This window comes from Paramisgurnus dabryanus, chromosome 5, assembly GCF_030506205.2.
Source record: "Paramisgurnus dabryanus chromosome 5, PD_genome_1.1, whole genome shotgun sequence".
NCBI lineage: Eukaryota > Metazoa > Chordata > Actinopteri > Cypriniformes > Cobitidae > Paramisgurnus > Paramisgurnus dabryanus.
The window spans coordinates 34,789,484-34,816,320 of NC_133341.1; the positions used below are offsets into that span (position 1 = coordinate 34,789,484).

General features: G+C 39.0%; 1 protein-coding gene across 3 annotated transcripts in view; it reads right to left on the reverse strand.

Annotated features, from left to right (window-relative positions):
* Positions 1–229: 229 nt before the first annotated feature.
* nipbla (NIPBL cohesin loading factor a) overlaps positions 230–26,837 on the reverse strand; it is a 49,498-nt gene continuing 22,890 nt past the window's right edge. For all 3 annotated transcript variants that reach the window (XM_065251010.2, XM_065251008.2, XM_065251009.2), the window contains exons 20-45: positions 26,640–26,769; positions 21,233–21,315; positions 21,002–21,134; positions 20,758–20,901; positions 20,581–20,667; positions 20,194–20,408; positions 20,004–20,106; positions 19,607–19,705; positions 17,794–17,940; positions 17,578–17,712; positions 17,404–17,502; positions 16,636–16,689; positions 16,416–16,524; positions 14,769–14,899; positions 14,491–14,631; positions 14,152–14,400; positions 12,483–12,573; positions 11,503–11,676; positions 10,285–10,475; positions 9,990–10,097; positions 7,440–7,640; positions 7,201–7,347; positions 6,555–6,928; positions 2,653–2,827; positions 1,862–2,044; positions 230–1,293 (exon numbers count right to left, since the gene is read on the reverse strand). In XM_065251010.2, coding sequence (XP_065107082.1) covers positions 925–1,293; positions 1,862–2,044; positions 2,653–2,827; positions 6,555–6,928; positions 7,201–7,347; positions 7,440–7,640; positions 9,990–10,097; positions 10,285–10,475; positions 11,503–11,676; positions 12,483–12,573; positions 14,152–14,400; positions 14,491–14,631; positions 14,769–14,899; positions 16,416–16,524; positions 16,636–16,689; positions 17,404–17,502; positions 17,578–17,712; positions 17,794–17,940; positions 19,607–19,705; positions 20,004–20,106; positions 20,194–20,408; positions 20,581–20,667; positions 20,758–20,901; positions 21,002–21,134; positions 21,233–21,315; positions 26,640–26,769 — 4,072 coding nt within the window. In that variant the 3' untranslated portion in view covers positions 230–924. The remainder of the gene's footprint in view (positions 1,294–1,861; positions 2,045–2,652; positions 2,828–6,554; positions 6,929–7,200; positions 7,348–7,439; positions 7,641–9,989; positions 10,098–10,284; positions 10,476–11,502; positions 11,677–12,482; positions 12,574–14,151; positions 14,401–14,490; positions 14,632–14,768; positions 14,900–16,415; positions 16,525–16,635; positions 16,690–17,403; positions 17,503–17,577; positions 17,713–17,793; positions 17,941–19,606; positions 19,706–20,003; positions 20,107–20,193; positions 20,409–20,580; positions 20,668–20,757; positions 20,902–21,001; positions 21,135–21,232; positions 21,316–26,639; positions 26,770–26,837) is intronic.

A 26,837-nucleotide genomic window follows, 5' to 3' on the forward strand; every position in this document is an offset into this window, starting at 1 on the left:
AGATGTAAGTTTAGTATATATAAATATGTGTGTTGGTCTGTAACACAGAAATGCAAAGTGTTGGAACCCACTAAAAACTGTATAATATTTTGTGCATCTGCAAAAATGATGAATTGTCGTAACCACACGGCACAGCAGTTACCAGGTGTGCTTTACCACATTTCGTTCATAAGTGCAATACAAAAAAATCAAGTGAAAACTGACAGGAAGAGTCTTGCAAGTAAGAGAAGTAGAAAATTTATTGCAGTATTTGTTCCATCAGAGGCATGTGGGTCCCTTTACGCTGAGCAGGGCGACCAATTAAATCGCGAATGTCCTTCGACACAGCCCTCCTCAGACACTGCATGCTATACACAATAAATTACAGCCACACGGTGCTATTGTACAAAAATGGACAAACAGCTCAACAGAAAGAGTCATCAGCCAGTAAAGGAGGAGCTAAGCTATAGATAGCCGTTTGACGCAGAGAAATCAAAAACGAAAGTAAAGGAAAAAGGTAAAAACATCAACAAACTAATTCTTTCAACATTCAGTATATATTTAAATTTCTTTTATAGATATAAACAATATTTTTTATGTTAAACTATGATACACTGGGAGTAGAAATCAAACAACCAGAAATCTGCTGCACAACAGCGAAGGAGCACCCATACAATGTTTCTCCAAACATTTTATTCCTGCGATACGACGATGCACCCTGGCGCGGCGTCTCTCTCAAAATGTGGCCAGCGGACCCAGAGTGCATCGGAGAGAAAAGTCTGTAGTGTAGAATAGCCGCTTGTGTGTGTGTTTATGTGTGGGTTTGGCTGACGTAAGATGACCCGGGAGATGTTTGGCTGGTAGGCATGACGTTGTATGTGTTTGAGCGCGAGAAGGTTTGAGATGAGAGGTCTAGAAAGCACGTTTACGCGTGTTTATGCATCATTAGCTGGAGTTCCTGTCCTTGGTGGCGTACAGCGCACGTAGAGTCTGTGCCATCTTGTTGGTGAGCTTGTTGCCGCTAGTGAGTGTAACTTTTTTGTAAATGATATCCGTCTCTCTGATGGTGTCCACCCAAGGCACCAGCTTGCGTCCGTCGCGGCGTTTGGCCTCGGACCATGGGCTCGAATAAGAGCCGGCCATCCAGTGGATGCTGTAACCGTCGCTGTTCCTCTGGATGACTCGCGCGATTTGCGGCCGGTCTCTGTATTTGGGGCAGTGGATGGCTATTATGTCGAGCGCGCTCACAGACTCGCTCATGTTGGCCAACAGCAGATCCGCAGATTCTCCCCCACGCTTTCCTCGCTTGGATGCCTGCAAAATTTAAAAAAAAGTGAGACTTACTTTTCAGGGTTCCCACACCTTAGTTAATTTCAAATTCAAGGACCTTTCAAGGACTAATACCCTCAAATTCAAGGACTAAATGTGGGGACACATTTTAAGTGAGAGCAGGGTTACATCGTGTTACATTTTAAGATACATCGTTACAGTTCCCTTTCGAGGGAACTCACGCTGCGTCACTGTGTGACACTTTGGGGATGCCTCCAAGGGTAAGGGTATCAAATTCAACCAACGGTGAGGCTTAACGACAAAGACAGGGTGACGTGGGAGCCTGGATGTATATCGCTATCTGAAATATTGCCAAAGACGGCGTTACAGGGACGCTGGAAGTATGGCAAGGAAGACGCAGCGTCTCGTTCCCTTCTCAGGGAACAACAGTTACATACCTTTCTGGAGTTAATGGTTACAAATTTGATGTGTGCAACTGTTTCTCTTTATAAATAATGTTGTGTCATTATTAAGCATAATGTCACTTAATAAAACTGTAACCATTTTATAAATCAAATAATCCCTTCCAGATTTGAAAGCTTGGTTCTCTTACCCCTGGCGTTCTCTCCTCCCCTTCGCTATCTTCATCCTCGGAGTCAAGCGTGTGGTGGTTTCGGGGGCTTGTGGCCGCACCTCCCAGCAGTGCTGTGATGGCTTTATTCCTCACGTTTGCACTCGTTTGTTCTCCCTCCTCATCCTCTTCATCGGGATCAAGGTGCTCCATCAGCAACTTGAACTGAAAAATCAAACAGACGGAGCACATCATGAGTGATGGCAGACAGAAAAAGATGTGTAAGAGCTTTGACGGACAGAAAGTTTGGCATCCAGTTTTCATCCACAATAAATTCTGAAAACATCATCAAGAAAAATCTGGATGCTAGGACACTGCTATGCTATGTAGGGCTGTCACAATGATTAAATAATCGTCTCATCGTGATTGTTTGACCTCATTGCGATGATTTCAGATCACCGCAATGATTGCACATCTCTCTAAAAACACAAGGGGGAGCTGCAGCGCCTGTATAAACGAGACAGTATCAGACTACTTTTAAATGTGTGTTATGTGTATTAATATTTACTGCCAGGTAAACCTTGGAAAAGATTTAATTTAAATAATCACAACAATATGTGAAAAAATTTATGATAATAAAATGTCAAACCAATAAAACAAGCAATTAATCATCAAAATTTATTATACAATTAACCGCTAGCCAAATTTCATAACCGTGACAGCCCTAATGCCATGTAGTTTTAAGAGGTGCTCTGCCACCAAAAACAAAAAACATTAAAGCAGTAAAAAGATTTTGTTGTTAAATGAACTAGAAAGCTGGGGGTGATTCTTACATCAAGGTACTGTTTGACGATCTTCCTCTTCAGCTCGTAGGTAAGATCACCGTGAACATCGTAGTGGTTGAGAAAGTCGATGGTCTGTCGTGGACTGAAGTGTACGGATGACTTTCTGTTCACGGCTTTATCGTACACCTTGGCTGACTCTGTAGGCGAGTACTTCTGAATTTTGCTGCGTTAAAAGAACGTAAGGATTATTAGGATCATATCCCGCAAAAGCATTATCAGATAGCACAATTACACAATTTTCTTTTTATTGCATTAGTAGTAGTATTCATAATAATAAAATAATTTTGCATGTTTATTTTGGATCATGCATACATTAATTATGGGTGTAATGATAAATCGTGAGATTTGCTTGCTATGCTTCTCAATGAATTATAGTGAAAAGCCAGAGGGCGCTCTCACGCAGAAACAAGATGCATGATCTAAAAGCCCATTCATATTTGAATATCGCAACAGCTATCACGTCACGTCAGATAGAACGTATGTATGTTCATTCAGATGCAGTAACACTATGTGAAGGGGGTCGCAAACAGCACATCCGCGTTGTGCCACATTAAAAAGAAGGTGGCATCTACAATAGCTGTCTGCGGTGTGACTCCAGTGTGCGATACACTGAAAGGAAGCAAAATTCTCACCCCAAGGTAAGTTGTAAAAACACAAACTTTCCCCTATTGTAGCACCACCTTTTTGACATGCATTTTGCATCACTTTCTAAAGCTCGGGGTTCCCCCTTTCGCATAATTTTTTGACGTGCAATATACTTTCAGTTTGGCTTATGCGTCAAATAAGATGCATTTGAATTCAGAAATGATTTTAAATGCAGCCGCCAAAAAAATGAATAGACCACTTCAGTTTTGCCTTTTATAATCATGTCTACATGTAGCCTATTGTTATGATTTCAGTCCAGTGACTTTTGACTTCAGACAGCGAACCTTAAGTCACCCAAACACAACAGCAATGTAAAAGACGGAGAGCATGATAGGACACGTGAATAAAAAAAACAGGCTTATTTCATCAAATATTCACTTTTGAAATGTTCCTAAAATGAATGTTAAAACATTATTGTGTTGTTAAAAATTAATATGAACTTTGAACATTTAAGTTTCTTTGCAGTAAGCCTATTCAAAATCTTTTTTTGTATTTTGACTTTTTTCCATTTCAAACTTCAGCAAATAAATGCAGATAAAACCATTATTTTTTATTAGGAATTTGGCAGAAATGTTTTTTGGAAGTTGATAGAATAAAACAAAAATTAAAATTTTTACTTAAACACATACCTATAAATAGTACAATTAGATAAACTGAAAACAGTCTTGAAATGGTTTCTTAATGTTTTCCACGTCTGTATATTTTACCTTTAAAGATGTAACCTCTCAAAAGTACTACCCTTAAAAACTAATAAAAATAAAGCCTAAGCCTAAAAGTAAATGTTTTTTTTCTGCTCAAAATGACCATGGAAGCAATAACATTCCTCATTCATCTACAGGGGTACCACCAGGTGTACCTTTAGTAATGCGAAAGGCATGTCACAATGCATTGTTGTTGTTGTTTTATCTGCATTGATACTACCATGTTTAGAAAGGCAGTCCTCAGAATGTTTTAAACAGTCATTGGTGGGTGCAAGTTGCAAAAGATTGAGAACCCTTGTATTAGTATGTGTTGCGATTTATCGTCACACCCCTAATATTAATGTATGCGTGTATGTTGGGGTTGCAAAGGGTTTCCTGATACTTTCTATGGAAACTTAATCTGGGAAATTTTTGGAAATATTCCAAATTGGAAACTTAGGGGAATTTATGTGAATTACTTGAAAATATAGCGAAATATATATAAACTATATCATATACAAACATAAATAACAGTTGGTCATAAGCAGACATGCATGCAAAGTAATACATTTTGAAGAATCCTGATCCTGATCATCAAGCCTGGATTTATTTGATCAAAAATCCTTATATGAATGATTTCTGAAGATTTTTTGATCAAATAAATGCAGGCTTGATGAGCATAGGAGACTTTTAAAAAAAACATTACAAATAGTAATGTGTCTAAACTTTTTAGTGTTTTTTGGGTGCTTTTTTAAAGGGGGACAGTTCACAAGAATTAAAAAAAGAAAAAAAACTTTTAGTGTCCTCAGAGTACGTATGTGAAGTTTTAGCTCAAAATACCATATAGATAATTTATTATAGCATGTTAAAATTGCCACGTTGTAGGTGTGAGCAACAATGTGCAGTTTTTGGATGTGTCCTGGGTATTATCCCCTTCTGACATCACAAGGGGAACCACATTTCAATGACCTATTTTTTCAAATGCCTGCAGAGAATGGTTTACCGAAACTTAAGTTACTGGGTTGATTTTTTTTACATTTTCTAGGTTCATAGAAGCACTGGGGACCCAATTATAGCACTAACACATGGAAAAAGTCAGATTTTCATGATATATCCCATTTGAATGATATTATCTCACCTAAATGTTTTCTTAGTCAGTGCATTTCTCTTTACAATGGTATAATGTTGTTGCACACTAGCTTACACACAGCCTAAGGAAGTTTTAAATAAATGCATGTAATTTACATAAATGCAAAGATGGACATTTTGACATTATTTTGTGTGCAGGATTTAAAAAAATTATCTGTGCATGTTATGAAAAATTACATTAAGTGGGGGTGGACTCAATTGCCCTTCAGTAAGCAATGTGACTGAAGAATGTGCAGGGTAGAAATTCAACTGTAATTGCATTAAATCTTGTTGTTTTAAACACAATTACGCTGCAAGATTGTTTTAACTACAATTTAAAGGAATAGTCCATTTTCTTAAAAGAAAAATCCAGATAATTTACTCACCACCATGTCATCCAAAATGTTGATGTCTTTCTTTGTTCAGTCGAGAAGAAATTATGTTTTTTGAGGAAAACATTGCAGGATTTTTCTCATTTTAATAGACACCAACATTTAATACTTAACACTTAACAGTTTTTTTCAACGGAGTTTCAAAGGACTCTAAAAGATCCCAAACGAGGCATAAGGGTCTTATCTAGCAAAACGATTGTCATTTTTGACAAAAAAAATAAAAAATATGCTCTTTTAAACCACAACTTTTCGTCTAGATCCGGTCGTGATGCGTCAGCGTGACCCCACGCAATAAGTCATAACGTCAAGAGGTCACAGAGAACGAAAGCGAAACTCCGCCCCAGTGTTTACAAGTGTGTTGAAAGAGGACCGTTCCTGCGTTGTTGTATGTCAACTGATACTAATTAATGTCTTTGTGTCAGTTTATTGTTTACAATGGTCCGCAAATGTGCGTTTTATATATGTAACACGTGACCTCCCTAAGTCACTACGCATTTACGTTAGGTCACGCTGGACCGGACCTAGACGAAAAGTTGTGGTTTTTCTTGTCAAAAATGACAATCGTTTCACTAAATAAGACCCTTACGCCTCGTTTGGGATCATTTATAGTCCTTTGAAACTCCGTTGAAAAAAACTGTTGAGTTAAAAGTGTTGAGTTAAGTGTTAAATGTTGGGCTCTATTAAAGTCCATTAAAATGAGAAAAATCCTGCAATGTTTTCCTCAAAAAACATAATTTCTTCTCGACTGAACAAAGAAAGACATCAACATTTTGGATGACATGGTGGTGAGTAAATTATCTGGATTTTTCTTTGAAAGAAAATTGAATATTCCTTTAAGTTCCCTGTTAGAGGATTTTTTTTAATTCCCCGTTTATTTCCATTAATTGCCATGGAAAGTTCCCAGAATTTTGCAACCCTAGTGTACGTATATGTATGTATATGTTTCCTCCGTCTCATAATGTGCAATGCTTTGTCAAAATGTACTGAGGAATCAATAAAACAAATATTATCATCTTGCATACAAAGGTTTCTGGATGTGCGATACCTGTCAGAGAACCCGTAGAGATTCTTGAGATGTTGTTTCAGCACCAGCAGTAACAAAATGCCCTGTGATGCTCTAGCGAAGTCTAGGAGAGGTGATGTGTCGTCAGGGAGACGCTCCATGACGGCATCGGCATCTTCCAGATCAGATTCCGATTCGGACTCCGGCTCCTTGGCGTTCTCCATCGGCTTGGGTTTTCTCACTCGCTGCCCATCTTCATCCTCCTCAAAATCGTCATCATCTTCAACCATTTCATCTCCGCTGTGCCGGTCTACCTCGTCCTCCTGCTCTGCTCTCTGCTCCTCCGAACCGTTTTGTTGGTGCCGTCTCCGTCGAGTCCTTTTCCTGCTTTTTCGGCCTGGAATTCTGATGAGAGACTGAGACGATAGCAGAAACGTCACTTCAGAAATCATCATAATGATGACATCGCAACCACAATGTAAGCACACTATGGAGAATTTGTTTTTGCAGTGTTTATTAAAAATAAACAAACCTATTTAATAATTTGACGTTCAAATGTGATCCAAATATATCTGATAAACTACAAGTACACAGTAAACCATCAGATTCATCCATGGAAACAAAATGTTTCTCCATAACTCAAAATAAGAATTAATTTAGGATTCATGGTGTGTGTACAAGTGCTTACCTCTTTAAATGACTGTAGCAGGTTGCTGCCCGACACCGACAGCGTGATGTCTATGTGATGCATAATGAACAGAGGCTCCTCCTGAGACTGATAGGGGAAGTAGGCCAAATTATCAGCCATGAACAACAGCATGTTTACCTCCATCTTCTGCTCAAAGAAAGAGACAAAAAAGAAAGGTCTCAAAATTGCAGCAAAAAGCTACAGATGGGGAACGATAAAGACAGGAGGGCAGTGCTAACCGAGCTGTCATCGAACAGATTAAGGAGCGAGATGAGGAACGCTCGTCTGTGTTGCCGGTTTGTTCGAACCATGCTGTACAGGTGAGAACACAGAGCTGAATTGGACTCGTCCTGGCGGAAACCACGGATCACTGACACTCCTGAACCCAAGACCGCCTGCTGTACTTGGTAGGACATCTTCATCCCAGCCACAGCCTTCATCTGTTGACAACAATGATATTCTGTTTAATAATTCCTGTAACACTATTGCCACCTAAAATAGACTTAAATATCAATAAAAAGATAAGTATGAACATGTACACATTTTTTAAAAGGCTTTAGTAGAAAAATAAGCAAAAATGAACACAAGTATGTGCGAATCTTTGAATCAAAACATGCAATAATGAATATGATAATCCCGGTCTGCTACATCAACAATCACCCGTGTAAAAGGATTAGTCCATTTTATAAAAAAAATCCAGTTAATTTACTCACCACCATGTCATCCAAAATGTTGATGTCTTTCTATGTTCAGTTGAGAAGAAATTATGTTTTTTGAGGAAAACATTCCAGGATTTTTCTCATTTTAATGGACTTTAATGGACCCCAATACTTAAAAGTTTTAATGCAGTTTAAAATTGCAGTTTCAAACCACAACTTCTTGTCTATCTCTGGTCCTGTGACGCACCAGCGCGACCTCACGTAATTGCGTAAAGCCGTGAAAAGGTCACGTGTTACATATATGAAACGCATATTTGCGGACCATTTTAAACAATAAACTGACAGAAAGACATTAATTGGTATCATTACACATACAACAACGTCGGAATGGTCCTCTTTCTCCACACTGGGGCGTAGTTTCGCATATGTCATCCGTGACCTCTTGATGACGTATTACGTGAGGACACGCTGGCACGTCACAGGATCGGAGATAGAGGAGAAGTTGTGATTTAAAAGTGCATATTTTTATTTTCCTTGGCAAAAATGACAACCGTTTCACTAGATAAGACCCTTATGCCTCATTTGGGATCATTTAGAGTCCTTGAAACTCAGTTGAAACAGCAATTTTAAACTGCATTAAAACTGTTAAGTGTTGGGGTCCATTAAAGTCCATTAAAATGAGAAAAATCCTGGAATGTTTTCCTCAAAAAACATAATTTCTTCTCGACTGAACAAAGAAAGACATCAACATTTTGGATGACATGGTCGTGAGTAAATTATTTAGATTTTTTTTAAGAAAATTGACTTATGCTTTAAGACAAAACATCAAAACAGACTGGTATTGTCGTAATTTGTTTTGGAATACTGTTTTTTTTTTCTTCATTTTTTCAACAAAATTCATGTGCGCATAAAATCAGTGTGATGTCACATTAACAAGAGAATCAAAACGGCATATCTAATGAGACTGCTTTGGTTTATTGGGGATTAAAAAAAGAAGGAGAGGGTTTTTTTCATTGTGGGGTGGTTGTGTTTACATAACTTGTAAAAGTGGATTTTGCATAATAGGTTCCCTTTAAGGGGTGAGGATCTGACTCTGAGCTAAAACGGCAAACATGTCTAAATGCTGAATGAAAAAACTGGTGGGAAAAAATATATAAACCCTTCTTGCTTTAAGCAAAGATAAATTTTTACTTAATAACAAAATGTTATTTCACACTGAATGTCGCTGAATCTAAAAGCTTAAAGCATGGGTCACCAAACTAAGGCCCGCGGGCCGACTCAGGCCCCCCACCCCCCTTTGACCAGCCCCTCTGCCCCCACTGCTTGAACCGACCCTATGAGGCAATTTAATTTTTGTAATTGTTTTTTGCAAAGTAAAAACATGTTCTTATCTTGTATTTTGTAGATTTTTTTTAAGTTAAAACATGATATTTAATTATAAAATTAACTATATTTGCCGAATTTTCGTCACCTGACATGCTCGTGATCAAGCAGTGACGGTTATCTGCATGTGCGTTGTCTGTCACAGAACTGGCAGTGTTCAGGACAGCAAAATGGCTAGCATTAAACGAAAAGTTGATAAGAGAGTGTGGCAGTTTTCAAAGAATATAATCTGTGTCGTCATCACGAAACCCGCCACAAAGAGTATGCTAGCTAGCGAGGGCAAGCAAGAGAAGACCGGATTCGGAGGATGAAAGGCGGACTGGCTGCACAACAGAATTTATTCCTTCGCCAAACTCAGGTAAACCAGGCTGCAGTTCGAGCTAGCTATAAGGTAGCTCACCTACTAGCTACCCATGGAAAGCCGTTTACTGATGGGGACTTTGGCTGTGCCAGGCTAGTAATCTCTACTACACAATGAGGCCTGCTGGTGGTCATTTTGGTCTGGGTCATACAATTCTATGTTATATAGCTGACCCGGCCCCCATCACAGTCAGGAACGATAATGTGGCCCCCAGAGAAAAAAGTTTGGTGACCCCTGGCTTAAAGTATAATGCGTTACATTCTTACAAATCTTGCTCTAATATATCCAGCCAATAGAATCCCTCCACCTGAATGATCCTATTTATGTATAAAATTGTTGAGTATTGTATATGACACATATAGCAAGGATTGTGGACTGATGCTTACATGGATAAATCCAGTGTACTTCTTATCAATCTCCACCAGCTGTTGGTCGGCTTTGTTCCTCATGGCGGGCTCAGGGTCCGTCCCCATTGAAATCAGATATGGCACACACTGTGATCACAAGGAGAAAAGCAAAATCATAAGTCCGTATTATAGTGTACAAGCCTGTGAGTGATAAAAACTGCACACATTTTCTGTACCTACCAGTAACTGTTTTTCAAAATTACTTTTTAATTATTATTATTATTAATACAGTTCTAATCTGTGAAAAATGTAAATGTGTTGTGTATGTGTGTACCTGTACGGGGTGTATGAGCCCCTGGCTGAGGGTCAGAGCGATGACGTTGAGAGCGAAGTGCCGGACGCTGGACTGCGTGTGGAAGAAAGACTCCAGTACCTGCTTCAGATAAAGCTGCATGATGGAGCTACTCATTCCAGATGAGATATCACCCATCTCCTTCAGATCCTCCTGCTTTGACAACTTCTGCCCTGGAGACAGATAAACACAAGCAGGGTAAGCCTGGAAAACATCTCACCAAAATACAAAAATGTGTATCTTCTCAAAGCTCCAATCACAACACCATGCACAACTACATACGAGGAAGTCGTGGCTTCAAAGGACTTGGCGTACAAGTAACATCTAATATTGCTAAATTGCATAAATGAAAAACTGACCAATGGATTTCAGTGGATTTTTCTTGCATTTACACTTAACACTTGGCCGGATTAGCTTAAACCACAGAGGAACTAAAACATGACAATATGCAATGGGCACAGACAACATGATTATACTATATCTAAATACAAGACATGAAACTTCAGCATTAATCCACTAAGGGAGCCAGCGTCTTCCATTGCACTGCTAAAAAAAAAGATTATGATCACAGATCGTGTCAACACGAGTTGATGTCATTTGCCAACGCTGCTTGTTCAATGACGTACAGTACGCCATGATACGGGAAAAATCTCGATCTGTCCGCTTACACTGCAGACGCAAATGCATGTACACAATTCATATCAGATTTATTTTCAAATATGAATGAGGCATTAAACCAATCGGAAAACATCGGAATCTATGCACTTTATTCCTGCTTACACGTTCATGGGTCATATCTGATATGTGCCACAAGAAATAGGAATTGAGTCACTTCACACATACAGTGTAAATGTGGCCTTAGTGTCTGGTGCAAGTGACATCATCGGTGGTAGACCTTGAAACTAGTACAATCCTTTAAAGCCCGAACACATAATATAACTACAGTACTATTTATTTTTGTAACTTTGCAGAGTTTTACTCTTATTAATGTCATTACGAGTGGATTAATAATACAAAAAAATCCCTGTTTTCCCCCCAAGGATGGCTCTGATTATTTTAAATCAAAAAAAAAAAACTGAATAGGAAATGACACAAGGAAAAACAAGCACTACATTTGTGTAGCGACTCTTGACACATACTTTGAATTTGGAAAGCTATTATTAGGGATTAACTTTAAAACAACAAAGTGTGGCCGCTTACATTCTCTGTCAGCCTCCTGCATGCGTGAATCTTCCTCCTGCAGGTACATCTGAAGGTTTTTCAGCACCTGGATCTTCAGTGTGATTGTACACTTCTTATCAGAGAGCAGCCCGTTATATAAAGTCTTCACCTCTGGAACAAACATCTGACTCGGGTGCATGATGAACAGGAAACCTGTAGCACATCACACAGTGAGTCGAGAAGAGAACGGTTTGGTGCAAAAGTTTAGTCTATGAGTGTTAAGCCGCCTTTCCACTGTACACGACAAACGACGGCCGATAAGCCAGAAGTCATTCATTTCCTATGGAGAGTCGCAAAAGGTCTGCGTGAAGTGCCGACCATCTGCGGATGCGTAAATATCGGATCCATTTTGAGCGTTGGATCCGTTAAAAAATTTGAACTTGCGCGACTAAACCGCATGCGATATGCCGACCGGAAGTTATGTATTTCATTGTATTCCAATCATAAACTGTGTGTGAGGTAAAAATGATTAATCCTTTTTGTTTAACTTTATTAGTAACACTTGAATCCTTTTAAAAAAAACTTTTGATTACTGATAATAAATACATTATTAATTTAATTTGTGTATGTAATTATTTTAATCTTGTCTTCATATGTTCTCTCCAAAAAATATTTGCAATCCTTGTCATATATGTATAGCGGTTTATTGTTTCATTCATTTGCATTCATTTATTTATTCCACCATGGTAAATATATTAGAATGAAGCCTCCTGCGCTGGAATGAGCTTCCCTCCCATATATGATTAAACTGAAACTTCATTACGACTGCCACTAGGTGGAGAAATCCGACTGTCGTTTCCGTATGTCGTGTGCAGTGGAAAGGCGGCTTTACCTTCAAAAGTTTTTCTTTAATTTTCAAACTACATAGAATGCATATTTATTTAAATAACATTCACAGATTAACAACTTTTATTTCTGTCATATTAACACCTAATATTTAATTTAAAATGTTATCTTACCCAAACCAATGATGGCTTTACACTTGACCTCCTCATCCTCGTGATTTGTGAAGTATAGCAGTAATTCCAGAACCTTCTCTTTTATAACAACCTATTAATAACAGAAGACAATTACATGCACATAAGTCAATAAATGTAAGCAATAAAAAGATATCATATAATATAAAATAATAATTTATGTGATTATTGCAAACGTGTGGTGTAAGTTGTTCTTACGGTTTTTTGCATAAATTTAAAATAAATTTTAGTACGAAAGTTTCTCTTGAATCATGATTCCCTCCTTTTGTTAAAGTGCACCTATTTAATTGCTAAAAAACAATGTTATTTTGTGTATTTGGTATTATACAATGTGTTTGCATGGTTTGTGGTTAAAAACACATTATTTTCCACATAACATACATTTTTGTTGCTCAAGATTTCCCTGCCTTCCTCAAACGCTCTGATTTTTTACAAAACTCATCGATTTGAAAAGCTCTGTGTCCCTGATTGGCCAGCTAATCTGTACGTTGTGATTGGTCTAAATACCTCTGACGTCAGCTGGAAAGTGACGCTCCTTACCATGTTTGAAAGATTCGCTCACAATGCAATGCTAACAGAAGTTAACTTACAAGCTGTAAGTCCGAAGCAGGAGGAATTATGATAATGTCGGTCTTGTCTACATCACCAATTCCAGTAAGTAAACTGTTGCTTACCATCTGCGTGTTTGTTGTAGTCCAAGAAAAGAGATTTACGTTGGAGATGATAACTCACATCATCATTTACTTTGGGGTAACACACACTTACACACCAAAGGAAATGCAAAATCGCATATCGAACAATAAGTGCACTTTAAAAAGTCCTCTGTGTCCACACAAACACGCAAAAACCTGGCATGAAGTATTGTCAAGGGCATGCCAAATCAACAGATGTCAATATATCCCTAACTGAAAGCCATGTTGGCCAATCAGAAGCCATTGCAGGGTCTTGCATCGACACGAACAACGACGTCACCAGCCAAAAACTCTGGTTTCACCGGCGGCTACACGACTACGCTGCAACTGGAGTTTCTAAAAATCTTTACCCTGGCAGGAGACAAACGGGCCAAACCACATAGTAAAAGGTACGGTTTTGGAAATACCCATGCACGTGTGGACGAAACATCATTCAACAAACCATTAAATACGGCGCCGCACATACCACCATGCAGATGACATCAAAATACAGTGAGAATGACTCAAAATACAGCAAGAACGATTCTTGAGTCAACTGCTGTGTATGCTTTTGATGCAATGTGCTTGACAGTTCTTGTGACGCCACATGAACTAAAACACACCTTTTCTGTCATATAACGTCATATTTTAAGACCAATCATGCCAGCTGTCCTTCTAAATGCAAATGTTTCTATTGCAGTTTTGCAAATCTTTTTCGAATTGCCTGAAAAAACTACCTCACTCGAGCGTAAAACATTTTTGTGATATATGGGAGTCTTTCCACTCGCCGCATTTTAAATACACTATTTCAAAATCAGGTCTAAAGGGGTCGTTTAAAACATTGCATTCGTTTAATAAAATTTTGTATTTTTTGGTCTTGCATATGCTACAGTTTGAAAGACACAGACTTTATAGTGGTTACCATAAACTTAACACCACATTTTCTTATAATCAAACAGAATATTACAAGACTGGATTACCTTAGTGGGGCCCTTGAAGTCCTCCATGTCGAAGTCGAAGTGTCTACAGAGAGCTCCCACTGTAAAGAGCGATCGGAGCAGAGCCGCTTTAGTAGCAGTAAGCGCCATACTGTTCGTGCCCTCCTGGTGCTGGACCTTCAGCTTCGTCAGAGCCCCATAATAACGGTTAAAACACGCCCATACAAACTTATAATTACGGGTCACTTTATTCACAATGGCACCCAAACAACTAACACAGTGCTGAACAACCTGTGAAGAAAAATATTGTTTAATTAATACACTACATTTTTCTTACTATTTTACTTATAGCAATAAAGCAAACGTGTGTGTATCACTTACGGTCATGCCGTATTTTAAAATAAGCTTCATTAGGTCTTCTTCCATGGTGGTGAGGAAGTTCTCACTGGGGTGATCCATCAGAGGAACTACAAGCTCCAGGATCTTAGCAACATTACAAATGACCATGAAGTCACTCTGAGACTGCAAAAAAATAAAAAAATACATGTGGTCACACACTATCATTCAGTAACACTAATAATACATGGCCACTAGAGGACAGAAGGGCTCTAGATTTTAAAGGGATTGTTTAATAGAGAGACAGGCAGTTCTGTACTTACACTGCACTTGGTGGTGAGGTAGGGCTGCATAGTCATGGCGTGCTTCACCATCAGCTGCGCTCTGATCTTACTGAACAGATACAACGTGGTGATGCACGCGACCAACCGCGTCGAGTTAACACTCCTGTGCTCTGCACACAGATGACATCAAACCAGCATATTAACATCTTCAGGAGAAACCATTTACTAATTTTATATATGAATGAGTTACTATCGATTTAGCGTCACACCTAAATTTACGTTAATGTAAAACCACAATCGTAATGTTTCAATAACGTACAGATCATATTTTGCACCCCATTTTAATTTCCAGACCATTCTGTTACCGTCATTAAAAAACTTTACTTATAATACCTAAAGGTACAGAAAGCAATTTCTGAAAATTTAATGGTCTAAAGTATTGTTTATACTTGGCGTGTTGATGTGCGGGAAAAATTATGTCACCACGGAGTGGGTGGTCATGCACGAGACCCCATTTCACATGGAAGTGTGCATGGCAATTTTTGTAACCGTGCGCAGCTCTGCATCCAAAAATGACCCAGGGTTCCCACACCTTAGTTAACTTCAAATTTAAGGACCTTTCAAGGACATTCCAGGTCCAATAGCCTCAAATTCAAGGATTAAATGTCGGGAACACATTTCAAGTAAGAGCAAGGTTACATCGTGTTACTTTTTAAGATACATTGTTACAGTTCCCTTTTGAGGGAACTCGCGCTGCATCACTGCGATGACACTTTGGGGACGCCTCCAGGGGTAAGTGTGTCTGAATGTGTATATCAAATTCAACCAATCGTGAGGCTTAACGACAAAGATTGGGTAATGCGGGAGCCAGGAAGTATACTGCTATCTGAAATATTGCCAAAGACGGCATTACAGGGACGCAGGAAGTATGGCAAGGGAGACGCAGCTAGGGCTGCATAACGATTAATTGCGATTAATCGTTTGCAGAATAAAAGTTTTTGTTTACATCATATATGTGTGTGTACTGTGTATAATAATTATGTATAAATAAATATACACACATGCATGTATAATTTTAAGAAAAAAATATTTATAGATTAAATATTTATATATAATATAAATTATATATAAATATAAAAATGTATATACACATGTAAATAGGCCTTAAATATCTACATGCATGTGTATTTATTTATGCATAATTATTATACACAGTACACACATATATGATGTAAACAAAAACTTTTATTCTGCAAACGATTAAACGTGATTAATCGTTATGCAGCCCTAGACGCAGCGTCTCATTCCCTTCTCAGGGAACAACAGTTACATACGTAACCAGAGACGTTTTCAAGTGTGAAACACAACTATGCAAAAAAGCATTTTGGTATGAATCAACATTCGCATACAGAAGATATAAGCATTTAAAGCGAACATTTTTGGCACGTGTGCTTATCAGCAGAGGCTCGTGTTGCGGACCAAAGCACGAGTATAAACAAACCTTAACAGCTGACAAATAAGCGAGGGATTATTTATTTTGGTTACTTGTGTGCTTTTCTTTGGCCGTTGATTTTTAATATCGATTTCTGCAAAATCACTTAATGCACCTTTAATGGATTTACTGAAACAGGTGACGTTGTAAAGAAACTTTAGTACTGTGCTATGTGGGAGATTTTGTCCACGTACCTGATAGCGCTTCCTCATATTTGAGGATGTGCTCCACAAGATTGTCTACTAGCTGCACACAAGCCTTCCTGGCCGGTTTATAGGCCGAGTCCTCTTCCGTCTTCAACAGCTACGGAAACAACACAGGTCATTGAAACGGTACGGGCCTCCAGACCGATGCAAATACATACTGTTGATAAGCACAAAAAAAAAAAAAAAAAAAAAAAAAAAAAAAACTCACGTTCTGCAAAAGCTGCTCAAACCAATCATAACCAGTGTCCCTACAGGCAGCAACCTGCAACAGAAAACACAACATTAACTTATATGACAGCCCATTAAAACGTGCGGCTGTTTAGATAATATAGCTTCAGATGAGGAGTACTGATGGCTACTATTCAACGTCATTACAAAGCCATGGTACATTTAATATAATGTGTTCAGCTGAAAAAGGAAGACACCTGAGACGGCCTTAGGGTGAGTAAAATGTGGGCTAAACACGGTTCTAGGTTGTTTGGTATTTAAATTACTTTGCAGAAGTAAACATGGGACAAGGAACTTTGAGACTAAAGCTAAGTATAGATCCGTTTTCACACATACGCGAGGGTCCACATACATGACGCAAATTATGTCATCAGAATAGTATGCACACTGCTAGATTTTTGTAACCATGCATACTTTGTACACGTAGGTTGCGCACGCGTGTACATGGAAAAGTAGTATGTAGCCCAGGAGAAGCATTTTAAACGTTTATGTACACGTACGAGTAAAATAAGCTATGCACGTACGTTCGTGTACATGTAAAATAAAAAAAACACTATACGCCGGGTTAATGCACATGCATTTCACATTGGTGCATTTTCTATAAAATTATTTCCTGTACACATATGTCCTATGACATTTTGGTTTGGTTTTTGGATACCAACTAGAAAAAATAATGTGCTTGATGGTGACAGATAGCATTCAGCCAATTCAAAGATAATTCAAAGATATTTCAACATATTAGACTGACCACATCGGTGATGTTGAGAATTTTTCGGTTCATGGTCTCCTTGTCATGGCTGGCTGTAGGTGTGAACCACAGTTTCTGGAATGTTTCATTCACCAATTTCTGCAAAAAGGAGAATTTTTTAAAACAAAGTAATAAATTGTTCAACAGCAAACAAAATAGGGAATGCGGTCATACCTTAATGCCTTCTTCATCATTGACCCTGCGAATCATCTTCACGCACATCTCTGTGATCTTACTGAAGTTGGGCTGCTCTAGACAAATGTCTCGGAGAATCTTGATGACCCTTTTCCTTACACTGATACCGGTATCCTGGAGAAAGATCACACACGTTTGCTTTAATACCGCTTCATTGATAAGAGGACAGAAGGAGGAAGCACGGGGGACACATACCAGTATCCTCTCGATGAGCATGTCGTAGTACTGCTCAGTCAGCTGAGGCCGACTCAACACAAACCGTCCCAACAGCTCGACTGCTGCCTCTCTCACGCTGGTGGAGTTATCCATCAGGCGCCCATGAACACCTCGCTGCATGTCCAACTACAGAATACAAAAAAAACGCCAACGAAGTGAGCATGCAGCAGCACTTTTTGTACCAAAGACTAAGGCGGAGTTTATATGAAATCAGCTTGCATACATATAATTATTGGGCACATATTAAGGAAAGTCCACTTTTACAAGGTGTTTGAATTGTGTGTGAAAAAAATAGAAATGAAAAAAATCCACCATATCCTTTTTAATCCTTATTAAACCAAAGCAGTGTCATTAGACATGATGTTTTGTTTCTCTTGTTAATGTGATGTCACACAAACAAAGCCTCGCCCACTGCCCCCAAATGTGTTTGACCGCACATTGCAGCACTAATGCTGCTAAAGATACTATGGTCTCATGCTGCGTTTACACCAGCCGCAGTAGAGGTGTCAAGTGCGAGTGATTTCAATGTTAAGTCAATGTGAAAACACGTTGACGCGATTCTGGAGGTCTTGTGGTGCGATTGAAGCGTTTAGCGCGGCAGACCCGATTCCGCCTCAGTCGCGCGTCTAGTTCGTGTGAACGGCGCTTTTTGTGCATTTTGCAGTTCACGCCAATTTGCGTCTGACGCCCGAGTTAAAAAATTTGAACTTTGGCGGATTTTCGTGCAATGTTAACCAATCAGGAGCCTCCTTGCTGCTGTGGTGGCAGCCCCGCCCAAAGTCACTCATTCAACATGGAGGAACGCTTGAAATTGTCCGTAATCAGTCACCCGGAGCTTTACAACACAAGTTCTTATTTTTATAGAGACAGGAATAAAAAGGATCTCGCTTGGAAGAGTGTCAGTGAGGATATTGGGCCACCTGGGAAGGTGTAAATACACATTTCACTTTTGAGTCACGTGACGTTTATCGACCCTCGGCATTCCCACCGTTTTTTTAACTATTTCCCCCCTATAGTAAGGTGACCAAATACAAACCGGTAACTCTCTCGATGAATGCACGATCAACATCAGCCATCTTGGAAACAGACAACCGCATAGCACTTGCCCCCCCCACAAGAAGCAGATTTCGCCTCTGACGTGCGTCAAATGCTTGCTTTTTCCGTGCGTCTACTTCGCTCTACACGAGTCTCTCAATGCATTCAAAATGTTCAAGCGATAAACTAAACGTGGTAGATGCGATTTTTACGCCTCAAAAACGGCTGGTGTAAACCCACGGTGAGACTGTATTCACAGGAATCAAATGTATTTTTAACCAAGAGCGCTCACTGTTTGTTTGTAAGAGTCCTTTTTCCCCTCACCCAAATAGCATTTAGGCACACCTGACACCACATTCAGACCGCCAGCAACTAGCAGTAGCAAAGCAACGCGATCTCATTCATTTCAATGGAAGATCGGCAACTTCCAGCAGCACAAGCAAAAATGAACGTTGGCGACCGGATGGGCGTGTCCAGCGACATGAGAAAGTTAAGAAAAGTTTAACTTTATGCAAATGATAAGTGATTATCACTACCAATGGGGGCGAAGCAGTGGAGTTCACGTCATCCATGTCTCGTCAGTTACTGGCGTGGATGGTACTTATTTGTTTATGAAAACCAGATTTAGAAACGCCTCATTGAAAGAGACTGGCGACACAAAGCGAGAAAGTCGCTGGCTGTCTGAATGGGGCATAAGGCTCATATTATATCTTGTAAAAATGGGCATTATATGTGCCCTTTAAGTTGAGTTTCTTACCCTTGCTAGTATACTAGGGTCAACCGCCACCACCTCAGACAGACACTTCATGGCTTTGGTCCTGACCGCTATCGCGCTCTCACCTAGAACTCGCAGAATCTAGAAAAAAACAGCATGTTATGGTTATGCACAACCATACATATGCATGGACACATTAGTACACACACAAAACAGACATCTGATTAACCTTAGCAAAACTTTAGATAGGACTTCTTTAAATCATCAATTACTCAAATGTGAATCTTGAAGTTCCCAAACACAGTTGTGCATTAAATTTCATATACATCTCTGTTCTCATTTAAGTTATATGTAACTTGTTGCATTTATAGTTACCAAAATAAAGGGTTGCCCACCCTATAGTTTTACAAAATCAACCAATGACATTGTGTTTTCTCACCTGCGTCAGATAGATGTCAAAACTCTGAGAGAAGGGTCGGGTGGAGGCCAAATAGCGTACGATAAGGCAGGCGTCCTCATAGTCCACAGTGTCTGAATTCATCCTGTCCAGAGAAGTTTTGCATTAATACCACGACATATCCACTGTTATACAGCCTTCACAGGGACATATCAAACGCTGTATAAAATACCTGAGAGTAGTAAATTGATTGGGAGTGGATTTAATGACCGTATGAAGGAATTTCTTGCGAGTTTCAGCGCGCTGCATGATGTCTCCAGTGGCCTGCAGTTCTTTTGCGTGCTGCGTCCCATCATCTTCATCCTTTTGACTCTGATTACGCATGGCCTTCTCAGCCTCCGTAGTGCAGTCTCTGAACCACTGAGCGATGTAAAACTTGCGTGCAAACTACAAGGTAGGAAAAAAGGAGCAATCAGAAGAGCTTCTATGCACGGACCAAAAAACAAAGATCTCTAAACACAAAAAGCCCATGGCCAGATAAAATACACAGTTAGGGCCGGTTAAGTAAAATACAAGCACGCACCTAGGATGACATTAAAGGGACTTTAGCTGAACTCACCATGAGGGCAGGGTCTGTCTCTGCGTTCTCGTCCATGTAACCTAGCAGTGCTTTCTGTAACCGTTGGGTCTCATCTCCTTCTGAGCTCTTTACACATCAGCAAACAGAGATTGTTTTAGACGCAGTCCACTAGTGGCATTGTGTGCATGTTTGTGTGTTAACTGCAGGTGTGTTTACCTCACTGATGATGCGGTCGATGGCTTTCTGATCCATTCTGCTGGTGACTGAATCTTTCCTCAGTCGAGAGGCGACGGTGCCCAAATAGTCGAGCGATGCCACACGCAGGGCCATTTCTGTCTGCTTGTTACTAAACTGGTGCACCTACGAAGAGAGCACAAATTTTAGGAAATGCTTTAGTTTCAGTATTTTTTTTTAATATGATGAGTGTACGCCTGATGGCACGTGTAAGTTCTGCCATTACCAGTAATCTGCCCAGCAGGCTCAGCAAAAGTTCTGAGGCGGGCCATTCGGGTTTGTTAACCGTAGACAACAGATCCTGCACAAAGTTTTCAAACAGTGGCCTATAATCTTCCTCACCCTGTTTACTCCCACACCTGAGACAATAAACAAACAGAAATCACACATTGAGTAATGCAAGTGGCACACAAACCATCATGAAATAAAATTTTATATGAAGGAAATATGATCTGACTTTTTGAGGAAGACGGAGAGAAAGTTCTGTGCCGTCCGTCTGGCAGTCTCGTACGAGTTGGTAATAAACACATCATCGTCAACCTGACAAATAAATCAGACTATACGGTTACGTTCAAGGATTCTGTCGTTACAGGAGTACTAAGAATAGACATGTTTATAGATCATTTCTTTAGTGTTCACGGAGGGATTTCCAAGTATTTGCTGCTACTACTACTACGTATTAAAGAGCACATATTATGCCAATTTTTACAAGATGTTATATAAGTTTCATCTGTGCCTAGAATGTGTCTGAAGTTTCAGCTCAAAATACCCCACAGATCATTTATTATAACATACCCAAAATGCCCCTATTTGGGTGGAAGCAAAAAAGCGCTGTTTTCATGTCTGTACCTTTAAATGCAAAATGAGCTACAGCTCCTCACTTTGTAGCCTGACGTTGTCATACTCAATTCTAGTCAGAATTTGAGTCTGATACCGCTCCATTGAGCTATAATTATGAGGCGTGTCTCAACCGAAAAATGCCTCTGCACTCAATTGGATAGACCTACGACCAATCAGAGCAACGGGGTGTGAGACGTATGTTGAAATGACGTATTTGCAGCTTGACCGAACTGCTAGTTATTTCGCTACGACACACACTACAAGTCTGAGTTTGCGAACGTACATCAACACCTACTATGTTTACAACATTTCATTTATATCACATTAAGTCATACAGTAAGACTATCTCTTACCATTTGTACATTAGTTGAACTTCATCCACGACGATACCCATTACGTTTGCTTGTTATATCCATCTCGTCGTGCACACCGAGTTGCATCGCCGTGATACCCATTTTAGTTGCTTCTTTAACTTGATCTTTCATAAGTGCGACAACTTTTGTCGAATCCCGTAGGACGGCAAAAACATCAACAAATGCCTTGCTCGCGTTTCTCTGTTCCTCTTTTAAAATCAATGCTCTGTCGATATCTTTTAGAACAGACTCAATGTCAGAGTCCACACATCTGATTTCTACCGCGGCAGCCATTTCGTTGTAAACAACAGATTCAACACACGCGCTCTTTGGTGACGTGGTTGATTTACGTTACTGATCATCTGTCCATCATCATATAAAGCCCGCCCTGACAATTTGATTGGTTCGACCAGCTTTGGGTCGAGCATAGTAGCAACTCAGCGGTGAAACTCCAGACCGATCTTCCCGTTCCTCAAAATGTTGTGGGCGGGGCTAAGATCGGCTGGCACCCAGGCTACTCACTTTGCCCTATATTGGTTAAAAATAGATTAGGTTCCTGTAAAAACAGTCTGTGACAATTATATATTTAGTCGTATGACCGCTACAATGTGCTAACAAACACATTTAGAAAAGCTTTTGGGTAAATATAACCAATCAGTCAGTGGCCGTGGGCAGGGCTTTGCTTTTGTGATGTCAACTTAAAGGTGCACTGTGTAATTTTTAGAAGAATCTCTTAACAGAAATGCTTAATAATATACAAAACTATATTGTCAGGGGTGTATAAAGACCTTTCATAATGAACCGTTATGTTTTTATTACCTTAGAATGAGACGTTTTTATCTACATACCGAGGGTCCCCTTAATGGAAGTTGCCATTTTTTGCCGGTTTCTGTTTCTACAGATCACTTAACGGACAAACTTTTTTTACTAAGTTGTCTCCGACGATGACATGTTTGACATGTTTCTCTATGCGTTTCAAAAGCGAGGGGTGATCAGTGAACTGAGCCATTGGTTGCAATTCGCAACCTCACAACTAGATGCCGCTAAAATTTACACACTGCACCTTTAACAAGAGAATCAAAACAGCATGTATAATGAGACTACTTTGGTTTAATGGGAATTAAAAAAGAAGGTGGATTTTTTTTATTTCAGGGTTGTGTTCACATACTGCCAACACACATTTATGTCCACACACCTTTTAAAAGTGGATTTTGCATAATAGGTGCCCTTTAAGTCATTTTTTTTTTAAAGATGCCAGCCAGTGGCAGCATTTTTTATGATTTTCATAAAAGTTTAATGCCTTCCAGAAAAGGTATTATTTAAATATATAAACATCCTATATTTATTTGTTCTCTTTTTGTCACCTCTCAAATAATAGCATGAAATAATAGCATTTTTGTTATTTTGTATTATTAGAGATCAGATTCAGAACAATGATTAATACATACACACAGAGTTTTTACTGTTTTTGGATCATTGTATGCTTCAGTGTTTTATAAGTGGGTAAGAGCACCAACTAGTGGATAATATTAGAAATATGGATTGCCGTAAAAACTGTTATTATTGTTTAAAAGGTTAAACGTTCTTTCTGATACCATTTTTTTAAAAGCTAGTTAGTGTGTAATGTTGCTATAATAGCATATATAATATCTGTAAAATGATAAAACTCAAAGTTCACTGCCAGGCGATACATTTTTCCAGAGCCTTCAACGAACGGCCGATTTGGACTACAGCCCTCTTCTTCCCGCTTTAATGACGTCACTAGAACGTTTTTTTGACTAAGCTTCGCCCACAGGAATATGTCAGTCTCCAGCTAAGCTAACAGAAAGCTAAGCTGCTATCGAATCACAACTCACTAAACAAACTACACAATCAGAACTCGATACGCATTTCTGAAGGAGGGACTTCATAGAACAAGCAGGGTTTTCCGCAGCACTATTCAGTTCGGGCGGCCCACCTAAGCTGGGATACCCTACCACCTTAACTAGGTTGTCAAAAAAAAATTTCGCTGCACAAAAGGCTGTCAAGTGCATCTCAGAGAATAGTGTGGACGCTCTTCACACCGCGAGCGGCACGCGCCACATGGCCGAAATGAGAGAAAGACATGGTCCGTCACTGTCTGGAGGATAACTAGCCTATTGATAAAACATTTAATTAATTAATAATCTAGTATGTGTTCATTTTCTGTCATAGTTTCTTCAAAATTGAGTTTAATTCGGGTGTTTTAAATAAAAATATTTTCATCATGACGTGAACGCCCCGCCCCTTTGATTGCCACGCCCCCAGCCCGCCCACCGGTACAACCCTACCACCTTAACTAACACATTTTCTGCGGGAAACCCTGGAACAAGGAAGATATCAGCCCGTTTTAGGAACAGTGAAAACAGCGCTATACAGATACAGGGTTCTTGCAGGTTTCAGCAAGTTAAATTTAAGACCTTTTTAAGACCTTTTAAGACCATTATGAGTCAAATTTAAGACCAACACGACACATTACTAGAAGCATTCAAATGATCTCAGAAATTCTTAAAACATTCTATTTTTATTGATTCAGTTATAGAAAAATATAAAATGAACGCAGTTTTAAAATAGATAATCAAAATACATGGAAATACATTATGCTTAACTCTATTAGACTGCGAGTGTTGGCACCGACAAATTTTACCCATAGCCCTTTAGGAAGAGACATCTGACAATGAAAGCCCAAAAATGGCTCATAGTGAGCCATTGAAATACATTGAGTTAGAGGCAAAGAGCTGTGATTTTTCTTAATTAATAGTCAAGAAATGCATTGATTTACAATATTTATACATCACTAATATGTGTAAGTAGTATTTTTATACAATTCTATTAACAATGTTTTTTGACAAATAAAATTCACTAATATTAGATCAGTTAGTATGGTCAGCTGCTGGTTTGTGCCTAGTTTTACACTGCCTCATACAACTTTAAAGCTTTAAAATGCATCACACTCTGTAGTACGTAAGCTTAGGGGAGGTTTCCCAGACAGGGATAAGAGCTTTCCAAACTTGAAAACAATTTGCACTGACATATCTTAAAATACATCAAAATGCACACAAGTAATGGTTTTAGTAAGGCATGTTTATTAAAACTAGTTATATGTTATAATTAAACTAAGGCCTAGTCCTGGTTTAAGCTAATCCCTGCCCGGGAAACCACCCCATAATGTTTAATGTACAACTGACTGTGTGCTGTGTATATATCTTGTGCCTGTTTATAAATATACAAAGAACAAAAGATCACTTTCAATTATTATTAATCCCTAAAAGCATTAATATATGCATTTTATTAATACAAGTTATTAATAAATTAATGTATTGCATTTAATTGAATACAGAATTACAGAGCCAAAAAAACACTCCACCCATACGTTTTATGCATAAATATGCACTATATACACCGCCATCAGGTTTAATAGCCTCTCTAATTACACAATAAGGGATGAATCTGCATTAAGAAAATGAAATTTACCATTAAAAGGCTGTTTGATATGTGTTGCTAACGTTATCCACTAAGACCGTTTCTCAATCCGAAGGCTGTAGCCTCCGAAGGGTCGCATTTCTTATTTCAGAAATGGTCTTATTTCAGAATATTAACTTTGAAATTAACTTTAAAATATTGATTATTATTCTTAGTTAATCGTTAATTGTTGTAATATGCTTATGACTTGCGAATGTTATGCTCAGTTAACTCAAATAAACCAGGCGATGCCGTATGCAGCAGCCTGCCTATGCGAAAGGGCTCTGATTCTACCGCTGTTCATTTAACCGTAACTCCTGAAGCATTTGCGCAATCAAAAAGTTTGAATTGTTCCTAAAAGACGACAATTGCACTTTTTTGAAATATATGGTTTAATACGGTACTTTCTTGCTTTCCGTCTGCCAATCGCTGCTGTTTGTGGAGAGCTGAAGGGAAAAGCGTTAGGTTCAAGTGCATCGCAGCAGAGAGCAATATTAAAGTCTAAAATATAAAACGGTGTAACACTAAAGTTGACACGCTGTTGGTGGCTCGTGACTCGACGGCCCGACTGTTTAAGTTGATTTTCAATAAAGCAGCATTGATTTTTGTTCGTTTCTGTGTCCTCTATGTTTCAGAACCTGGCAAATGCTCAGGTAAGCCACGGGCTTATAAATTACCCCGAAAAAGATTTTTGCTTATAAGTTTAAGGATTGTTTCTCGCCAAACCCACAGTAAACAGTCAGATCACAACACCTGAAATATAGCTTATGGCACGATTTGCGTTGATTAAGACAAAGGGCGGAACGTTTCTCTTTAGAGACCCACCACCATACACTTTCTGCCTCCGCCATTAAGTTAGTTCTTCAGCGTTTTAAATTACTATTTTATTTTCTGCCGACAACGCTTTTTGGGAATGAAAAGAGGTAAGAAATTTAAGACTTGGGTAAATTAAATTTAAGACCTGGGATAAAAATCTGGGTGTTTTTAAGACTTTTTAAGGCCTTAAATTTAACATTCTGAATTTTAGACTTTTTAAGACTTTTTAAGACCCCGCGGGAACCCTGCAGATAAGTCTTTATTTTAAATTGTGTGAAAAATACCACGGTTTTTTACATGTGAAACATGAACACGTTATATTACGCACTGTAAACACAATAAAAGCTTCAAATAGCTAATAATGTGAAACAGTACCTTCTTGTGATCATCTTCAGAGCAGTCTTTCTCCGAGGGCAGATTGACCACACACTGAATTAACTGCAGTACCAGAGCACTGACCATCTGAATAAACACCGGCTCTCCCTCTGCATCGCTACTGTTCAACCTGCGCACACAGACAGATCACGTCCACATGTAGAAAACGCTCATGTTTACTTCAGGTCAGTTTAGGCA